The sequence below is a fragment of the Nicotiana sylvestris genome, chromosome 9 (assembly GCF_000393655.2).
Source record: "Nicotiana sylvestris chromosome 9, ASM39365v2, whole genome shotgun sequence".
Taxonomy (NCBI): Eukaryota; Viridiplantae; Streptophyta; class Magnoliopsida; order Solanales; family Solanaceae; genus Nicotiana; species Nicotiana sylvestris.
In genome coordinates, this window is record NC_091065.1 from 2,699,762 (window position 1) to 2,719,710 (window position 19,949).

Genomic DNA, 19,949 nt, shown 5'->3' on the forward strand with positions numbered 1-19,949 from the left:
CACATAAATGGCATGGCCTCACAAAGCTTTTACCCCTTAAGCTTTTAAACCACAAGTTTCAAAAGTCTTTTTTTTTCTTAAACTTCGTATCGAGTCAAACTACCTCATCTGAATTTAAACGGAGGGAATAATATTTTAGACTGTTGTGCATCATTCTTTTCCGTCGAGAAAGTTATTCAGTCCTCTGTTCCCTGTTTCGGGTCTCCAGTCACTTCCTATGTATATGCAGGAATTGAGATAATTTTCTCAAAAAAATTGATAGGTCCGGTAATGAACTGGTGATCTTTTACCATGCACATATATGTCATCCGTATGTTTATTGTCTTTGGAAATTCACCTTAATACTAATTCATGTATTCCTGTTACTTTTCATTTTACTTGAAGATTCTTAGTTCATGTATTGCTTGAACTTTCATCTCAATAGCAATTTATGTATTCTTGTTCTTTCCCTTCTTTAGTGCGTTGAGCAACGAGGAGATGGTTTAGAGTAATGTACATGTTCAATCTTGACTGCAAGAGTTTTAATCGAATTCAAAGTTAACGAGACACAATGTTTGTTTCCTATCTAACAAAATTTGCTTCCCAATAATTTAACAACTAAAAGCATAAGCACGGGATAGATTGCTCTGATTTCATCGTCAGGATTTTGGTAACAATATGTAAGCTATTACAGCTTTTAGCTCAGTTGGTGAAGGGAAAGTTGTGCTGAAATTCTCTAATGAATAGACAACACCTTGATTGTGGTCTATCAATGAAGTGTCAGTGAAGAAAGGTACTACTTCTCTTTCATGAAATTTTGAGCAAACTTTTGATGTTTCACTATAGTTCTATATTTAGTGCATTACTTACCTTACATTTTGGTGTTTTAATCATAAATTATGTGATGTTTGAGATTGGTTGAGTTGCTTTTATGTGTAGGACCCTTGGAATGCATAGAGGAATTATGGTTGCACAATAGGATGTTGAAAAGAGCACCAAAAAGGAGAAATCAGTTCAAGTCAAGAGCCCTCGCCCAAGGTCTGGTGTCGCCTGGCTCCAGGCGAGCTCCACCTTGATTGTGCCTAGGCTCGCTGGGCGAGAAAATTTTGAGCGAACTTTTCTGCAAGAGTTTGTTCCTCTGTCGAAATTACAAAATCAATAAAAAGGACTAGTCATTGGTTGTATTATCAAGGTGAGTGATTCTATGATCTGTTAGACAAACGTGCATCATGGCCTCTTTCCTCAAATTGAGAAGTGAAAACTTGTTGAAGGCTTCTTTGGTATTGTCCCTCCTTCCAGCTAGTTTCGGGAACGAGAGAATTCCCACTATCATCGGCAGGCATCTGAGCCATGAGCAGGGGCAGATCCACACTTAGCGAAGCGGTGTCACGCGACACCACTTCGTCTAATTTCTTTACTAATTATATGTATTAATAATGCGAGAAAACAGATAAGTAGGAAAAAGAGACACCGTTTTGACATAAATTGTTTCTTGGTATGTCAGAATATGTGCTTGATTTTGCTCTAAGGTTCAAACCTCAACTAGCACATCTTTTTCGCAAATATTTAAGAGAGCCTATGTGGTTAAAACTTGTGATGAAGTAGAATTGAACTCATGACCTTTTCTACTTAAAACTCAACAAAACCAATAGACTAAGACTATTTCTTGTTTAGAAAGATGATAATTAACGCTATTATTCCTTTTCTTCTATAAATTTTGGCACTGCTTACAAAAATTCTTGCGTACGCCCCTGGCCGTGAGCACAGTAGCAATGGGATTTCCAAGAAGCCGACCTCCTTCTATTTCTTGTTTAGAAGGAGGGGATGTCCCTAATAATTAAGTAGTTGGGGTGTTATGTTATTCTCATAAGGACATGCTATGCACTCCAAGGACTTGATTCTACGTTTTGGCCTACATAAAGTTAAACACAGACATATATCCTTTACTTGCCCTGAAATCTCATCTACAAGGAAATCATCTAAAAGTTGAGTTATTATGACTTTTCAATATCATAATCTCATAACATACAAAGAAAAAGTTCACTAATTCAAGAGGAAACAAGCAAATAGCAGGAAGATTCCCAAAAAATTAAAAAATTAGAAGGAAGATTCCAAGAAATAGTTGATTGCATGTGAAAGGTATGACTAATAGAAAAATCCAAGTTTGAATACGTATTATTATTAGTACAAATAGAAAGTAACGATTGGCCTGCTTTCTCTTTTTAAGTATGTCTTCTCTTGTTCAATTCAATTTTCCCAAAAAGAAAAAAATAAATAATATTACCCAACAAATTTGCTGAGCAAGGCAGTGACGAGATGGGGCAAGGTAGGTGATGACTATAAATTTTATTTTATCAATTATGACGAGGCGTACAGGTCAGAACATGTAATTTTCTTCCAATTTGCTAGTATTAAAATACAAAGTCAGTGCTACTTGATGTGTTAACTATTGGTAATTAAAATACAAAGTCAACGTAGACAATTTCTAGAATGTAGAGTGTAGAGTTTCATCAGAATTTCAGCAATAATGTAACAGTTAGTCTTACTTTTTGAAAAGAAAGAAAGATATAAGGTCTTCTAAGAAGCACAAGTTATTACTTTTGCTAAAGAACGGACTCAGCTAGCATATACTCTGAGCATTCTTGTTTGCATATTGCTCTTAGCATTCAACAGGTAAACCTAAGACTATTTTTAAGATTGAAATATTAATCCTCTCCAAGTTCTTAATCATTTTGTGATTTTCTTGTTTTTTCTTTGCAGCTTTAGAAATGGAGATTGGCTTATCAGTTGGAGGTGCATTTCTATCTTCAGCTTTGAATGTTCTCTTTGATAGGCTTGCTCCTCAGGGTGAGTTGCTGAAGATGTTTCAAAGGGGCAAGCATGATGTTCGACCTTTAAAGAAGTTGAGGATGACTTTGCTTGGTCTTGAAGCTGTGCTAAGTGATGCAGAGAATAAGCAGACATCTAATACTTACGTGAGCAAATGGCTTAATGAACTTCGGGATGCTGTGGACAGTGCTGAAAACTTAATCGAAGAAATCAATTATGAAGTTGTGAGAGTTAAGGTGGAAGGTCGGCATCAAAATCATGCAGAAGCAAGCAACCAACAGGTAAGTGACCTCAACTTGTGCTTGAGTGATGAATATTTTCTTAACATAAAGGAGAAGTTGGAAGGCACCTCTGAAACATTGGAGGAGTTGGAAAAGCAAATTGGTAGGCTTGGCCTAAAGGACTATCTTGTTTCTATTAAACAAGAAACTAGAGTACCTTCGATATCTTTGGTTGATGAATCTGATATCTTTGGCAGGCAGAATGAAATTGAGACTTTGGTTGACCGTTTATTGTCTGTTGATGCCGATGAAAAAACGTATAGCTATAGTGTAATTCCTATTGTTGGAATGGCAGGGGTTGGCAAGACAACACTTTCTAAAGCTGTGTATGATAACGAGAAGTTGAAAGATCATTTTGATTTGAAAGCTTGGTTTTGTGTGTCTGAACCATATGATGCTTTCAGAATAACAAAAGGTTTACTTCAAGAAATTGATTCATTTGACTTAAAAGATGATAACAATCTTAATAAGCTACAGGTCAAATTGAAGGAAAGCTTAAAGGGAAAAAAATTTCTTATTGTTCTGGATGATGTTTGGAATGACGACTACATTGAGTGGGATGACTTGAGAATTCCTTTTGCATAAGGAAAAATTGGAAGTAAGATCCGTAAGGTTAGTGTTGCCGAGATGATGGTTACGACTCGTAAGGTGATGGTCACAGGGACTCTTTCTAGTGAATTCTCTTGGCCTTTATTCAAAAGACATGCATTTGAAAATAGGGATCCTAAGGAACATCCGGAACTTGAAGAGGTAGGAAAACAAATTGCAAAAAAGTGCAAAGGTTTACCTTTAGCACTAAAGACACTTGCTGGTTTGTTACGGTCCAAATTAGAGGTCGAAGAGTGGAGACGCATTTTGAGTAGTGAAGTATGGGAGCTGCCAGACAATGGCATATTACCAGCGTTAATGTTGAGCTACAATGATCTTCCTGTGCATTTGAAGCAATGCTTTTCCTATTGTGCAATATTTCCCAAAGATTATTTATTCGACAAAGAACAAGTTATTCAACTCTGGATTGCTAATGGTCTCGTGCAACGGTTGCAAAAAGATAAAATAATTGAAGATTCGGCCAACCAATACTTTCTCGAGTTGCGATCAAGATCATTGTTTGAAAGGGTCCCAAGGTTTTCTCAAGGGAACACCGAGAAATTCTTAATGCATGACCTTGTCAATGATTTGGCCCAAGTTACATCTTCAAAACTTTGCATCAATTTGGAAGATAACAAAGGATCTGGTATGTTGGGAAGATGTCGACACCTATCATATTCAATGGGATATGGTGACTTTGAGAAATTGAAGCCCCTCGAAAAATTGGGCCAGCTGAGGACATTGCTTCCAATCTACAGTATCGAGCCATTTATTCCATTTTCTCTAAGCAAGAGGGTGTTGCATAATATATTGCCAAGACTAACATCCTTAAGGGCACTATCATTGTCTCGTTATGCGATTGTGGAGTTGCCGAATGTCTTGTTTATTGAATTAAAGCTCCTAAGATTTTTGGACCTTTCTTGGACAAAGATAGAGCAGTTACCAGATTCCATTTGTGTGCTCTATAACTTGGAGACACTTCTCTTGTTATCTTGTAAATTTCTTGAGGAGTTACCGATGCAAATGCAAAAATTGATCAACTTGCGTCACCTTGATATCAGCGACACTCCTCGCCTGAAGACGCTGCTACATCGAAGCAAGTTGAAAAGCATACGTGCGTTATTGGGAGCTAAATTTCCTCTAGGTAATCGCAGTGGTTGGAGATTGGAAGATTTGGGTAAACTACATAACTTGTATGGATCTCTATCAATTCTAGAGTTGGAAAATGTGACCGATGGAAGGGAAGCTTTGAAGGCAAACATGAGAGGAAAGGAACATATTGAAAAGTTATCATTGGAGTGGAGTGTAAGCATTGCGGACAATTCACAAAATGAAAGAGACATACTTGGTGAGCTACATCCAAATCCAAACATAAAAGAACTTGAGATCAACGGATATAGAGGGACAAACTTTCCAAAGTGGCTAGCTAATCATTCATTTTCTGAGCTGGTAGAATTGTCTCTAAGCAAGTGCGAGGACAGTTATTCCTTGCCAGCATTAGGACAACTTCCTTCTTTGAAATTCCTTGCAATTCGAGGGATGCGTCGAATAACAGAGGTGACTGACGAATTCTATGGTAGTTCGTCCTCCAAAAAACCTTTTAACTCTCTTGAGCGACTTGAATTTGCAGAGATGTTGGAGTGGAAGCAGTGGCACGTACTAGGGAATGGAGAGTTTCCTATACTTCAGAATAGTTCAATTAAGAATTGTCCCAAGTTGACTGGAAAGTTACCTGAAAATCTTTGTTCTCTGACAAGTTTGACAATTTCAAAATGTCCGGAACTCAATCTGGAGACACCTATCCAACTTTCAAGTTTAAAAAAGTTTGAAGTTGAAGGTTCTCCTAAGGCTAGAGTTCTTTTTGATGATGCTAAACTGTTTTTGTCTCAACTTCATGGAATGAAGCAGATAGTTGAATTATTCATAAGTGATTGTCAGTTTCTTACCTCCTTGCCTTTAAGCAGTTTGCCAAATACCTTGAAGAAAATAGAGATAAAGCATTGTAGAAAATTGAAATTGGAGGCATCAGTTGGTGATATGATTTCTGGAGGAAGTAACATGTTTCTGGAGAAATTGGAACTGGAAGAATGTGATTCTATAAATGAGTTGGTCCCACGAACACACAATTTGAGTGTATTTAGTTGCCACGGCCTTACAAGGCTTCTGATACCTAACGGGACTGAAGATCTCAAAATTTATAAATGTGAGAATCTTGAAATACTTTCGGTGGCTCAAACGACATTATTGAGTACTTTGCATATTAAGCACTGCGAGAAGCTGAAGTCGCTGCCAGAACATATGCTGGAACTCCTTCCCTCTCTTAAGGAACTGAAACTGGAGAATTGTCCAGAAATAGAGTCCTTTCCTGAAGGAGGATTGCCTTCCAATTTAGAATTCCTTCTGATCTGGAAATGCAAGAAACTGGTGAATGGGCGAAAGAATTGGGGTTTACAGAGACTCCCCTGCCTCAGGGAGATACGCATCGACCATGATGGTAGTGACAAAGAGATTCCTGCTGGTGAAAATTGGGAGTTGCCTTCCTCTATTCGATCTCTTTTCATATTCAATATGAAAACCTTAAGCAGCCAAGTTCTTAAAAGCCTCACCTCTCTTAAATGTCTTTATATTCAAAATTCACCTCAAATTCAATCACTGTTGGAAGAAGGGCTTCCTTCGTCTCTTTCTATGCTAATATTTCATAGACATGATGAGCTCCATTCACTACCGACCGAAGGTCTTTGGCGCCTCTATTATCTGTCCATCTGGAAATGCCCTAAACTCCAATCTGTTCTAGAATCAGAACTGCCCTCCTCCCTATCTAAGCTGGCCATCACGAACTGCCCTAAACTCAAATCTCTTCCAGTAAAAGGGATTCCCTCTTCCATCTCTGAACTATCTATTCACAGCTGCCCATTGCTCAAACCACTCCTAGAATTTGAGAAGGGGGATTACTGGCCAAATATTGCTCATATTCCCACCATAATAGTCGACAAGGAATATCTGTAATGATTATAACAAGTGGTGCTTTGATAAATGTAAGTTATTCTTTCTCCTTTTTATCTCAATAGCTTTTTATCTTTGGTTACTTCTCTTGGTTTGGTTGTTAATTCTTTTCCTTTGTTAAATCTTGTTGAGCAGTGTGGAGCTTATATTGCCACTATGAAGCCGAGGAATCATCTTCAGGTCGCGTTACATGAGAAAAATAGGTACTTCTGTTTTGTTTGAAATTTGACAGTAGTACTGCTCATCATCAGTCTGAGAAGCAAATACTATTCAATATCTATACATAAGTTTCTTTGGTTATGGATTTGATATATGCATGTTTCCCCCTTTTTATGCAGATTCAAAAGCGTGCGGAATTGGGGGAAGTGAATGTTCTCATACAATGGGTGTTCTTCGTGTGAGTTTAGGTTGCATTGTATCCTTTTGCTTAAAAGTGACAATGACTTCTCTCCTTTAATTAAACTCATAGTATTATGCCTCTGTAGGCAGAATGTGGCCTTATTGCTCGCATTGGTATATCTTCAATTTGATTTAAAACAATTTTCAGAAAGTCTTTTAATACTTATATATGATTTTATAGTAAAGAAGTTCCAGTAAGAAGCATGTTTTTCTGTATAAATATGTGAAAATTTGAAACTTTTCCTTCTGTTCTTTAATGGTACTTTTTAGTTCGGCAGAATTCTTTTGTTCTTGCATCCTTGACATACATTCTAAATTTTCTTTTTGGTAATGTTTCTTACAACATGTTTCACACGCAAATTGTGTGAAGTTTGCAACACATGGCACTCTGGATGGCGGATATGCTGACAAAGGTGGTGACTGCGGTCAAGTTTCAACATTGTTTGGATTTGATCAACATTGTTGAACACTGAAGATTGAAGATGAAGACACAACCAAAATTTGTTATTGAGAGAGAATTGAAAATGTGGAATTTTGCCAAGGTGGAGATTTGTTGAAGTTTGGCAAAATGCCAAAGTCCCACATTGGTTGGGAGTTAAGTTTGGGGGGGATTTTTCCCCTATAAAAGAAGGCCTAATGTTTAGGATTGAAACACACCTCTCATTTGCCTTCTCATCTGTTTAAGGCATTTGTATCTTCTCTCTTTAGTATTATTTCACTTGTATTTTTGGAGTGGAATAAAATATTTGGTTGTGTCCGAGGAGTAGGCAAAATTAGCCGAACCTCGTAAATTCTGGTGTTCCCTTTATTGTTGTTTTATTGTCTTATTTATTATTTGGTGGCTGTCATAATTTTTGGTATAGTAGTTGTGACTTATTCACACTATATACATTTGGCTTCCGCAACAATTGGTATCAGAGCCAAGGTACTGTCTAAGTATGCTCTGTGGTTGCAGCATAGTCTGATCTTCCACATCAGAAAAGATTTATCTTGGTAACTGAGTCAAGGTTCTGTCTGAGTATGCTCTGTGGTTGCAGCTTAGTCTGATCTTCTACATCAGAAAGGAAATAATCTTGATTTGTGTCGTCAGCTATTAAATAATATTTGTGTCAAATATGGGAGACAATAAACAAGAAGAATCTACATCAAGTGTCAACAACACGTCATCATTGGCATCTTCGCTTATGACAAGAATTGTGTCAAATGCGAAATTTGCGGTCGAAATATTTGACGGGTCCGGACATTTTGGGATGTGGCAAGGCGAGGTTCTAGATGTCCTTTTTCAACAAGGGCTAGATCTGGCCATTGAAGAAAAGAAACCAGATGTTATTGGAGAAGAAGATTGGAGAATTATCAACCGTGTTGCTTGCGGTACTATTCGATCCTACCTTGCTAGAGAGCAGAAATATCCATACACAAAGGAAACTTCTGCAAGTAAATTATGGAAAGCACTGGAGGATAAATTTTTGAAGAAAAACAGTCAAAATAAATTGTACATGAAGAAGAGACTGTTTCACTTCACCTATGTTCCTGGTACCACGATGAATGAACATATCACCAGTTTCAATAAGTTGGTCACAGATTTGCAAAATATGGATACAACTTATGATGATGGTGACTTGGCCTTAATGTTGTTGGCGTCACTTCCTGATGAGTACGAGCACCTTGAAACTACTCTACTCCATGGAAATGACGAAGTTTCTCTCAGAGAAGTTTGTTCGGCTTTGTACAGCTATGAACAAAGAAAGCGAGAAAAACAGAAGGGCGGAGAAGGAGAAGCACTGTTTGTGAGGGGTCGTCCTCAAAATCAAACGAGGACAAAGAAGGGAAGATCCAAGTCAAGATCCAGACCCAGCAAAGATGAATGTGCCTTTTGTCGAGAAAAAGGGCACTGGAAGAAAGACTGTCCGAAGTTGAAGAATAAGGCCAAACATAACAATGGAAAGGCTATTATGGATTCAAATGTAGCTGATTGTGATGATTCAGACTTCTCATTAGTTACAACAGAGTCATCAACATCATCAGACATATGGTTGATGGACTCGGCTTGTAGCTATCATATGTGTCCCAACAGGGACTGGTTCATGGAATTTCAAGAAGGAGAATATGGAGTCATCCACACAGCGGATAACAGCCCTCTTACGACTAAGGAACCATGATGGAATGATCAGAACATTGACAGATGTTCGATATGTACCGGATTTGAAGAAGAATCTCATCTCTGTGGGAGCCCTAGAATCAAAAGGGTTCAAAATCATTGCAGAAAATGGAGTGATGAGAGTATGCTCCGGTGCACTAGTGGTAATGAAGGCTAATCGGAAGAATAATAATATGTACCGCTATCGTGGCAGTACAGTTATTGGGACAGCGACAGTGACATCCAGTGATGACAAAGAAGCAGAAGCAACCAAGCTATGGCACATGCGCTTGGGACATGCTGGAGGAAAATCCTTGAAAACTCTATCAGATCAAGGATTGTTAAAAGGAGTAAAGGCTTGCAACTTGGAGTTTTGTGAGCATTGTGTCAAAGGGAAACAGACAAGGGTTAAATTTGGTACAGCGATCCATAATACTAAAGACATTTTGGATTATGTACACTCTGATGTTTGGGGTCCTTCCAAAACACCTTCATTGGGTGGGAAGCACTATTTTGTAACCTTTGTTGATGATTTTTCCCGAAGAGTATGGGTGTATACAATGAAGAGCAAAGATGAAGTGTTGGGAATTTTTCTCAAATGGAAGACGATGGTGGAGAATCAAACAGGCAAGAGGATCAAGTGTATTCGCACAAACAATGGAGGTGAATACAAAAATGATCATTTCAATAAGGTCTGTGAAAATGATGGCATCGTCCGACACTTCACTGTTAGACATACACCACAACAGAATGGAGTGACAGAACGTATGAACCGGACCTTGCTGGAGAAGGTACGGTGTATGTTGTCCAATGCTGGCTTGGGCAAAGAATTTTGGGCTGAGGCAGTTACATATGCATGCCACCTCATTAATCGCTTACCATCTGCTGCTATTGATGGCAAGACACCATTTGAAAAATGGTATGGAAAACCTGCTATAGATTATAACTCTTTGCACGTGTTTGGCTCAACTGCATATTATCATGTGACGGAGTCAAAATTGGATCCAAGGGCAAAGAAGGCTATTTTTATGGGAATTACTTCTGGAGTCAAAGGATATCGCTTATGGTGTCCTATGACAAAGAAAGTAATATTCAGCAGGGATGTTACCTTTGATGAATCTGCTATGGTAAATAAGGTAACAGAAGATACCAAACAAAATGAAGGTGCTTCTAAGCAGGTGGAGTTTGAGGGAAAATTTATTTTTCCTACACAAGAAGCAGAGGAGGAAACAAATGAAGATTACCCTCTGGAAGGAGAGCCAGTAGAGGAGATTCCAACTCAGGAACCTCAACAACAACTTGAATCAATAGCAACCAGCAGGCCAAAAAGAACAATAACGAAACCTGTTCGTCTCATAGAGACAGTTGCTTGTGCAACCTCAATTGTAGCTGATGATGTTCCTACCACTTATAAAGATGCTGTCCAAAGTTCAGAAGAAGATAAGTGGAGGATTGCCATGAATGATGAAATACAGTCCCTTCATCAGAATCATACATGGAGATTGGCCAATCTCCCGAAGGGAAAGAAAGCAATTGGGTGCAAATGGGTATTTGCAAAGAAAGAAGGATTTCCTAACCAAGTAGATGTTCGCTACAAAGCAAGATTGGTGGCCAAAGGATATGCTCAAAAGGAGGGAATTGATTACAATGAAGTGTTTTCTCCAGTTGTAAAACATTCCTCCATTAGAATTATGTTGGCTTTGGTAGCACAATTGGATTTGGAACTAGTTCAGATGGATGTAAAAACTGCGTTTTTACATGGAAACTTGGAGGAGGAAATCTACATGACTCAGCCAGAAGGATTCAAAGTTGCTGGAAAAGAAAATATGGTGTGCAAACTTGAAAAATCGTTGTACGGATTGAAACAATCTTCTAGACAATGGTACAAGCGATTTGACGAGTTTATGTTGCGGCAAGGGTACAAGAGAAGCAAATACGATCATTGTGTGTATTTGCACAAGCTTAAAGATGGTTCCTTTGTATATCTTCTCCTATATGTTGATGATATGTTGATAGCTTCCAAGAATTTGGAAGAAATTGATAAGTTGAAGATTCAACTGAAGAAGGAGTTCGAGATGAAGGATTTGGGTGAGGCAAAGAAAATTCTTGGCATGGAGATAATTAGAGATAGACGTTCAAAGAAACTCTGTTTATCTCAAAAGGAATATTTGAAGAGAGTACTTCAACGTTTTGGCATAGATGACAAGACTAAGCCAGTTAGTACTCCACTTGCTTCCCATTTTAAGCTAAGTACTACTATGTCGCCAATGGATGAAGCTGAACGAAAGTATATGTCAAAGGTACCATACGCAAATGCTGTTGGTAGCTTGATGTATGCAATGGTTTGCACAAGGCCTGACATTTCACAAGCTGTTGGAGTTATTAGCAGATATATGCACAATCCAGGGAAGGAGCATTGGCAAGCTGTGAAGTGGATTCTACGGTATATTCATAATACTGTAGATGTCGGGTTAGTTTTTGAGCAGGAAGACAATCAGTCTGTCGTTGGATATTGTGACTCAGATTTTGCGGGTGATCTGGACAAACGAAGATCAACTACTGGTTATGTGTTTACTTTTGCAAAGGCACCAGTTAGTTGGAAGTCTACTTTGCAGTCAACAGTTGCTTTGTCTACAACAGAGGCAGAGTACATGGCTATTACAGAGGCTGTGAAAGAGGCAATTTGGCTTCAAGGATTGCTAAAGGAGCTTGGTGTTGAACAAAAAGGTATCACAATTTTTTGTGATAGTCAAAGTGCTATTCAATTAGCGAAGAACCAAGTGTATCATGCAAGGACGAAGCACATTGATGTTCGGTATCATTTCGTACGAGAAATCATAGAAGAAGGTGGAGTCACGGTGAAGAAAATTCATACTACAGAGAATCCTGCTGATATGCTGACAAAGGTGGTGACTGCGGTCAAGTTTCAACATTGTTTGGATTTGATCAACATTGTTGAAAACTGAAGATTAAAGATGAAGACACAATCAAAATTTGTTATTGAGAGAAAATTGAAGATGTGGAATTTTGCCAAGGTGGAGATTTGTTGAAGTTTGGCAAATTTGTCCCACATCGGTGGGCTCTTGAATTTTGGGGGGATTTTCCCCCTATAAAAGAAGGCCTAATGTTTAGGATTGAAACACACCTCTCATTTGCCTTCTCATCTGTTTAAGGCATTTGTATCTTCTCTCTTTAGTATTATTTCACTTGTATTTTTGGAGTGGAATAAAATATTTGGTTGTGTCCGAGGAGTAGGCAAAATTAGCCGAACCTCGTAAATTCTGGTGTTCCCTTTATTGTTGTTTTATTGTCTTATTTATTATTTGGTGGCTGTCATAATTTTTGGTATAGTAGTTGTGACTTATTCACACTATATACATTTGGCTTCCGCAACACTCTCTATACAATGTCTGATTATATTTATTCACTCATAGAAGTAAATATAAATCTGTCCCTTTTCTGCAGGTGAATTCGCTCGAGTTGGTGCAAGGTAATATTCACATCCATCGTTTTTACTTCTCGTCTAACATAGATAGTCAATAACAATATTATTGAGAAAAATCATCTGCAGAATGATATAATGGTAAATTAAGAGCAACTTTTCTTTTTTCTTCTATTTTATCAGGATTTTGACAACAGTATGATCAGTTACTTTGCTCTATCTTGAGAATGATTTGGCAACGATACAATGTCATTTCACTATGGAAGGTTCTTTTAGTCTATTACTTTCCTCTCTTTCTGAGATGTTGTCGACAATTCTCCGAGTATCCAATCCCTTCCGGTCCACTTCTCAAAGGGGGAATACTGGCTAGAAATTGCTCAAATTTCCAGCATACGGATTGAATGTAACTTGTTCTCTCCATCAGTAGCCGTTTTTCAAGTTTTTACTACTTAGCTTTGCTTGTGTGTTAATTCCTTTTATTCGATGTATCTTGTTGAGCAGTATGTAGCGTCTATTTGCACTGTGAAGACGAGGAAGCTCTTTGCCCGAAGTGAAACTTAAGGTTAGCTGTCAAAAGAGTTACTAATATATATGTCGCAACTACAGAAATATTTATACATTATGACAAAAACTTATTATAAATAAGATTAATAATTTGCTCTAGAAAGTCGTTAGCAGATATAATTGCAATTCATGTATTCTTTTGAAAAAATATCTCGCTCTTCATCTTACTTGTAGATTTTTAGTTCATGTATTCTCGTTCTTTCCCCTTTTCAGTGAGTTGAGTAATGCATCTTCATAAAAGGATGAAAGCTGACAAAAAAAGGTATGTCATCTACAGAAATAGGCTGGAATTAATAATTTTATCTAGGAAGTTCAAAGCAAAATGTAATTTTAACAAACTAGAAACCTTTTTACCATTAGCATACGTAGATATGTTAGCCGAATGTGCATAGTCTTTTGAAATATGAGTCGAAGTACCTGGATCTGCACATGAAAAACATGCGTAGAAAGAGCATGAGTACACCACAACGGTACTCAGTAAGTGTCAAGCCTAACCTCGATCGGGTAGTGACGAGGAAGGTCAGGGCCCTACTGAGGTTAAATAAAATATAAAGTTCAACAGTGTTAAACAAAAAAGTATAAGTAAGTACAGCAATAAAAGTAACACAAGATATAAAGGGCAACAATAACTATTACATAGACAAGGTAAACACAGAAAGAAATACGGTTCAACACCAAGATAGCAATCGGGGATCTCTCAAGATACCATCCTGTAGTTCCAAATATACATATCCAATGGATTTCCCGGGATCTCATCCCGTAGTCCAACTCATAGTGCGCGGGGATCTACCGGAATCCCGTTCCGCAGTCCCAAATGTAAATACCCAGTACTAGGGGAATCTACCGGGTGCATTCCCAAAATGCAGGGGATCTACCGGAATCCCACATCCGTAGTCCCAAAATAAACAGACAAGGGGAGCTACCGGAATCCCACATCCGTAGTACCAATGTAAATACACAGCAGCAACAAGAAAATATACAGAAATGACAAATTTCATACTAAGGAAAACAAGTGATTCTAGCCTATCATGCTGCACAGAATTCAGGTAAGACAGTTTGAAAATAAAGCAATTAAGTCACTTAGACATGTTTTCCTAAGCTAACAACGGGCTTAATAGTGCAAGTAATAAAACATGAAATGAAACATACTAGTAATTACTTAATGAAAACCGAATTTCCAATAATTAGCACAAGTACACACTCGTCACCTCACGTACAAGGCATTTCAATTACCAAATATACCAAATCCTAAGGGAAGGTCCCCCACACAAGGTTAGGCAAGCCACTTACCTCGAACTGACTCAAAATCAACTCGAAACCACGTTCATGCCACGAGTACTCGACTCCAAATGGTCCAAATCTATTCAATTCAATTGCATAATGTAAATAGCACTTCAAGTAACTGATTCTACAATTAAATTCTAAGTTAATACGCGAAATTAGGTAAAATGATCAAAACGCCCCTCAGCCCACATCTCGGAATCGGGTAAAATTTATATTTTCAGAAACCTCGTATTCTCACGAGCCTATACATAACAAAAACACTGAAATCAGAGTTCAATTGACCCCTCAAATACCCATGGTAAGGTCTCTTAGTCTCAAGCACTAATTACCTAATTTTCCCAAATTTTGCACCACTAATTAAGTCTTTAATCACATATAAACGAGTTATGAAGTCAAAAATATTACCTCCAAGTGATTCCCCTTTTGTTTCCTCAAAGGCTTCAATCCCGTTCAAAAATGGTGAAAAATGAAGAAGGGTCGCGGAAGGGCTACTTAAATACTGCCCAGATTTAACCCTACGCGATCGTAGAAATCCCTACGCAATCGCATAAGACAACTTTCTCAAGCTACGCGATTGCGACCAGCTCTATGCAATCGCATAGAGCAAATTCTAGCACCCCACTGCCACACCAAGTCCTTCTACGCGAATGCAAGTGCGAACGCAATGATCAACCAGCTCACCCTATGCGATCGCACTCCTTCCTCTACGATCACAATTCACAAAAATATACCTAACTTCAACTTACCCTACGCGATCGCGGATGGTCTCACGCGATCGCAGTGAACAAATCACTGCTGCAAAAATACCAGAAAACCGGCAATCTCTCAAAGGTCAAAAGGGTCTGTTTGAGCATCCGAAATACACCCGAGGGCCCCGGGACCTCAACCAAACCTACCAACATATTCCATAACATCATTTAAACTTATTCCAACCTTTGGAATGCTCAAAACAACATCAAAACACTAATTTAGCATCGGATTCAAGCCTAAGAACTTCAAAAACTCTAAAAATACGCTTTCGATCAAAAAGTCTATCAAACCTTGTCCGAATGACCTAAAATTTTGCACACACGTAACATTCAACACTACGGAGCTACTTCATTTTCCGGAATTCCATTCTGACCCTCAGATAAAAATCTCACTATCGAACCGGAAACGTCAAAAATTCAACTTTCGGCATTTCAAGCCTAAATTAGCTACGGACCTTCAAAACACAATCTGAACACGCCCCTAATCTCGAAATCACCCAACGGAGCTAACGGAACCATCGAAATTTCATTCCGAGGTTGTCTTCTCACAGTTCTGACTACGGTCAAATTTCCAAAACTTAAGCTCTCATTTTGGGACTAAGTGTCCCAAAACTCTTTGAAACTCAAAACCGAACATCCCGACAAATCAAAAGAGCAGAAATAAACACGGAAAAAAGTTAATAGGGGATCGGGGCGTTAATTCTTAAGATGACCGGTCAGGTCGTCACATCAAGTCCTTCAAATATACGTCTTTCAAATGTAAGTACTTCAAGTATAAGTCTTTAGAATATACTCCTTTCAAATAAATATATATCTTTCGAAAAAACTCCCTTCAAATAAATACCTTTCAAATAAAATTCTTTCAAATAAATATTTTTGCATATAATTCTTTCAAATAAATATTTTTGAATATTATTCTTTCATGTAAAAGTCACCTTGTGACACCTCATTTCATAATCATAAATAATACGGGTCTCAGCCCACCTTCATATTTCCACGGAACCTCGTACCAATATCTCTATCACAACCACACGGGCAACTCACGTGCCAATATCATCATCATTTACTCATGGCACCTCGTGCCCACATTTCATATCATAATTGTATGGACAATTCCCGTGCCAATATCATTTTAATTATATAACCACGGCACCTCGTGCCCATATTTCATATCATAATTGCACGGACAATTCACGTGCCAATAATAAATTCATCATATTTCCCCGACACCTCGTGCCCATATCATAATCCGCCCGACAATTGTTGAAGTTGTCAAACTCCCACATCGGTTGGGGAGAAAAATTGTTGGGATTTTTCCCTTATAAAAGGAGGCCTAATGTTTAGGATTTAAAAACACCTCTCATTTGCCTTCTTATCTTCTTAAGGTATTTGTATCTTCTCTCTTTAGTATTATTTCACTTGTATTTTTGGAGTGAAATAAAATATTGGTTGTGTCCGAGGAATAGGCAAAATTGGCCGAACATCGTAAATTCTGGTGTTCCTTTTATTATTGCTTTATTGTCTTATTTATTATTTGGTGGCTGCCATAATTTTTGGTATAGTAGTTGTGACTCATTCACACTATATACATTTGGCTTCTGCAACAATTGGTATCAGAGCCAAGGTACTGTCTAAGTATGCTCTGTGGTTGCAGCATAGTCTGATATTCCACATCAGAAAAGATTTATCTTGGTAACTGAGTCAAGGTTCTGTCTTAGTATGTCCGGAACTCAATCTGGAGACACCTATCCAACTTTCAAGTTTAAAAAAGTTTGAAGTTGAAGGTTCTCCTAAGGCTAGAGTTCTTTTTGATGATGCTAAACTGTTTTTGTCTCAACTTCATGGAATGAAGCAGATAGTTGAATTATTCATAAGTGATTGTCAGTTTCTTACCTCCTTGCCTTTAAGCAGTTTGCCAAATACCTTGAAGAAAATAGAGATAAAGCATTGTAGAAAATTGAAATTGGAGGCATCAGTTGGTGATATGATTTCTGGAGGAAGTAACATGTTTCTGGAGAAATTGGAACTGGAAGAATGTGATTCTATAAATGAGTTGGTCCCACGAACACACAATTTGAGTGTATTTAGTTGCCACGGCCTTACAAGGCTTCTGATACCTAACGGGACTGAAGATCTCAAAATTTATAAATGTGAGAATCTTGAAATACTTTCGGTGGCTCAAACGACATTATTGAGTACTTTGCATATTAAGCACTGCGAGAAGCTGAAGTCGCTGCCAGAACATATGCTGGAACTCCTTCCCTCTCTTAAGGAACTGAAACTGGAGAATTGTCCAGAAATAGAGTCCTTTCCTGAAGGAGGATTGCCTTCCAATTTAGAATTCCTTCTGATCTGGAAATGCAAGAAACTGGTGAATGGGCGAAAGAATTGGGGTTTACAGAGACTCCCCTGCCTCAGGGAGATACGCATCGACCATGATGGTAGTGACAAAGAGATTCCTGCTGGTGAAAATTGGGAGTTGCCTTCCTCTATTCGATCTCTTTTCATATTCAATATGAAAACCTTAAGCAGCCAAGTTCTTAAAAGCCTCACCTCTCTTAAATGTCTTTATATTCAAAATTCACCTCAAATTCAATCACTGTTGGAAGAAGGGCTTCCTTCGTCTCTTTCTATGCTAATATTTCATAGACATGATGAGCTCCATTCACTACCGACCGAAGGTCTTTGGCGCCTCTATTATCTGTCCATCTGGAAATGCCCTAAACTCCAATCTGTTCTAGAATCAGAACTGCCCTCCTCCCTATCTAAGCTGGCCATCACGAACTGCCCTAAACTCAAATCTCTTCCAGTAAAAGGGATTCCCTCTTCCATCTCTGAACTATCTATTCACAGCTGCCCATTGCTCAAACCACTCCTAGAATTTGAGAAGGGGGATTACTGGCCAAATATTGCTCATATTCCCACCATAATAGTCGACAAGGAATATCTGTAATGATTATAACAAGTGGTGCTTTGATAAATGTAAGTTATTCTTTCTCCTTTTTATCTCAATAGCTTTTTATCTTTGGTTACTTCTCTTGGTTTGGTTGTTAATTCTTTTCCTTTGTTAAATCTTGTTGAGCAGTGTGGAGCTTATATTGCCACTATGAAGCCGAGGAATCATCTTCAGGTCGCGTTACATGAGAAAAATAGGTACTTCTGTTTTGTTTGAAATTTGACAGTAGTACTGCTCATCATCAGTCTGAGAAGCAAATACTATTCAATATCTATACATAAGTTTCTTTGGTTATGGATTTGATATATGCATGTTTCCCCCTTTTTATGCAGATTCAAAAGCGTGCGGAATTGGGGGAAGTGAATGTTCTCATACAATGGGTGTTCTTCGTGTGAGTTTAGGTTGCATTGTATCCTTTTGCTTAAAAGTGACAATGACTTCTCTCCTTTAATTAAACTCATAGTATTATGCCTCTGTAGGCAGAATGTGGCCTTATTGCTCGCATTGGTATATCTTCAATTTGATTTAAAACAATTTTCAGAAAGTCTTTTAATACTTATATATGATTTTATAGTAAAGAAGTTCCAGTAAGAAGCATGTTTTTCTGTATAAATATGTGAAAATTTGAAACTTTTCCTTCTGTTCTTTAATGGTACTTTTTAGTTCGGCAGAATTCTTTTGTTCTTGCATCCTTGACATACATTCTAAATTTTCTTTTTGGTAATGTTTCTTACAACATGTTTCACACGCAAATTGTGTGAAGTTTGCAACACATGGCACTCTGGATGGCGGATATGCTGACAAAGGTGGTGACTGCGGTCAAGTTTCAACATTGTTTGGATTTGATCAACATTGTTGAACACTGAAGATTGAAGATGAAGACACAACCAAAATTTGTTATTGAGAGAGAATTGAAAATGTGGAATTTTGCCAAGGTGGAGATTTGTTGAAGTTTGGCAAAATGCCAAAGTCCCACATTGGTTGGGAGTTAAGTTTGGGGGGGATTTTTCCCCTATAAAAGAAGGCCTAATGTTTAGGATTGAAACACACCTCTCATTTGCCTTCTCATCTGTTTAAGGCATTTGTATCTTCTCTCTTTAGTATTATTTCACTTGTATTTTTGGAGTGGAATAAAATATTTGGTTGTGTCCGAGGAGTAGGCAAAATTAGCCGAACCTCGTAAATTCTGGTGTTCCCTTTATTGTTGTTTTATTGTCTTATTTATTATTTGGTGGCTGTCATAATTTTTGGTATAGTAGTTGTGACTTATTCACACTATATACATTTGGCTTCCGCAACAATTGGTATCAGAGCCAAGGTACTGTCTAAGTATGCTCTGTGGTTGCAGCATAGTCTGATCTTCCACATCAGAAAAGATTTATCTTGGTAACTGAGTCAAGGTTCTGTCTGAGTATGCTCTGTGGTTGCAGCTTAGTCTGATCTTCTACATCAGAAAGGAAATAATCTTGATTTGTGTCGTCAGCTATTAAATAATATTTGTGTCAAATATGGGAGACAATAAACAAGAAGAATCTACATCAAGTGTCAACAATACGTCATCATTGGCATCTTCGCTTATGACAAGAATTGTGTCAAATGCGAAATTTGCGGTAGAAATATTTGACGGGTCCGAACATTTTGGGATGTGGCAAGGCGAGGTTCTAGATGCCCTTTTTCAACAAGGGCTAGATCTTGCTATTGAAGAAAAGAGACCAAATGTTATTCGAGAAGAAGATTG

General features: G+C 38.0%; 1 protein-coding gene and 1 pseudogene across 1 annotated transcript; both read left to right on the top strand.

The window, feature by feature from the left end:
- The first annotated feature begins 1,179 nt into the window (after window positions 1–1,179).
- LOC104219104 (putative disease resistance RPP13-like protein 1) lies at window positions 1,180–18,999 on the top strand (annotated as a pseudogene).
- LOC138876958 (putative disease resistance protein At3g14460) lies at window positions 17,102–18,208 on the top strand. The gene has a single exon (XM_070156242.1). It carries the CDS (start codon window positions 17,102–17,104, stop codon window positions 18,206–18,208), a length of 1,107 nt encoding a protein of 368 aa, XP_070012343.1.
- Window positions 19,000–19,949: the final 950 nt, after the last annotated feature.

Coding starts and splice junctions, on each gene's coding strand:
- LOC138876958 (XM_070156242.1), top strand. CDS start 17,102: ATGAAGCAGATAGTTGAATTATTCATAAGTGATTGTCAGTTTCTTACC.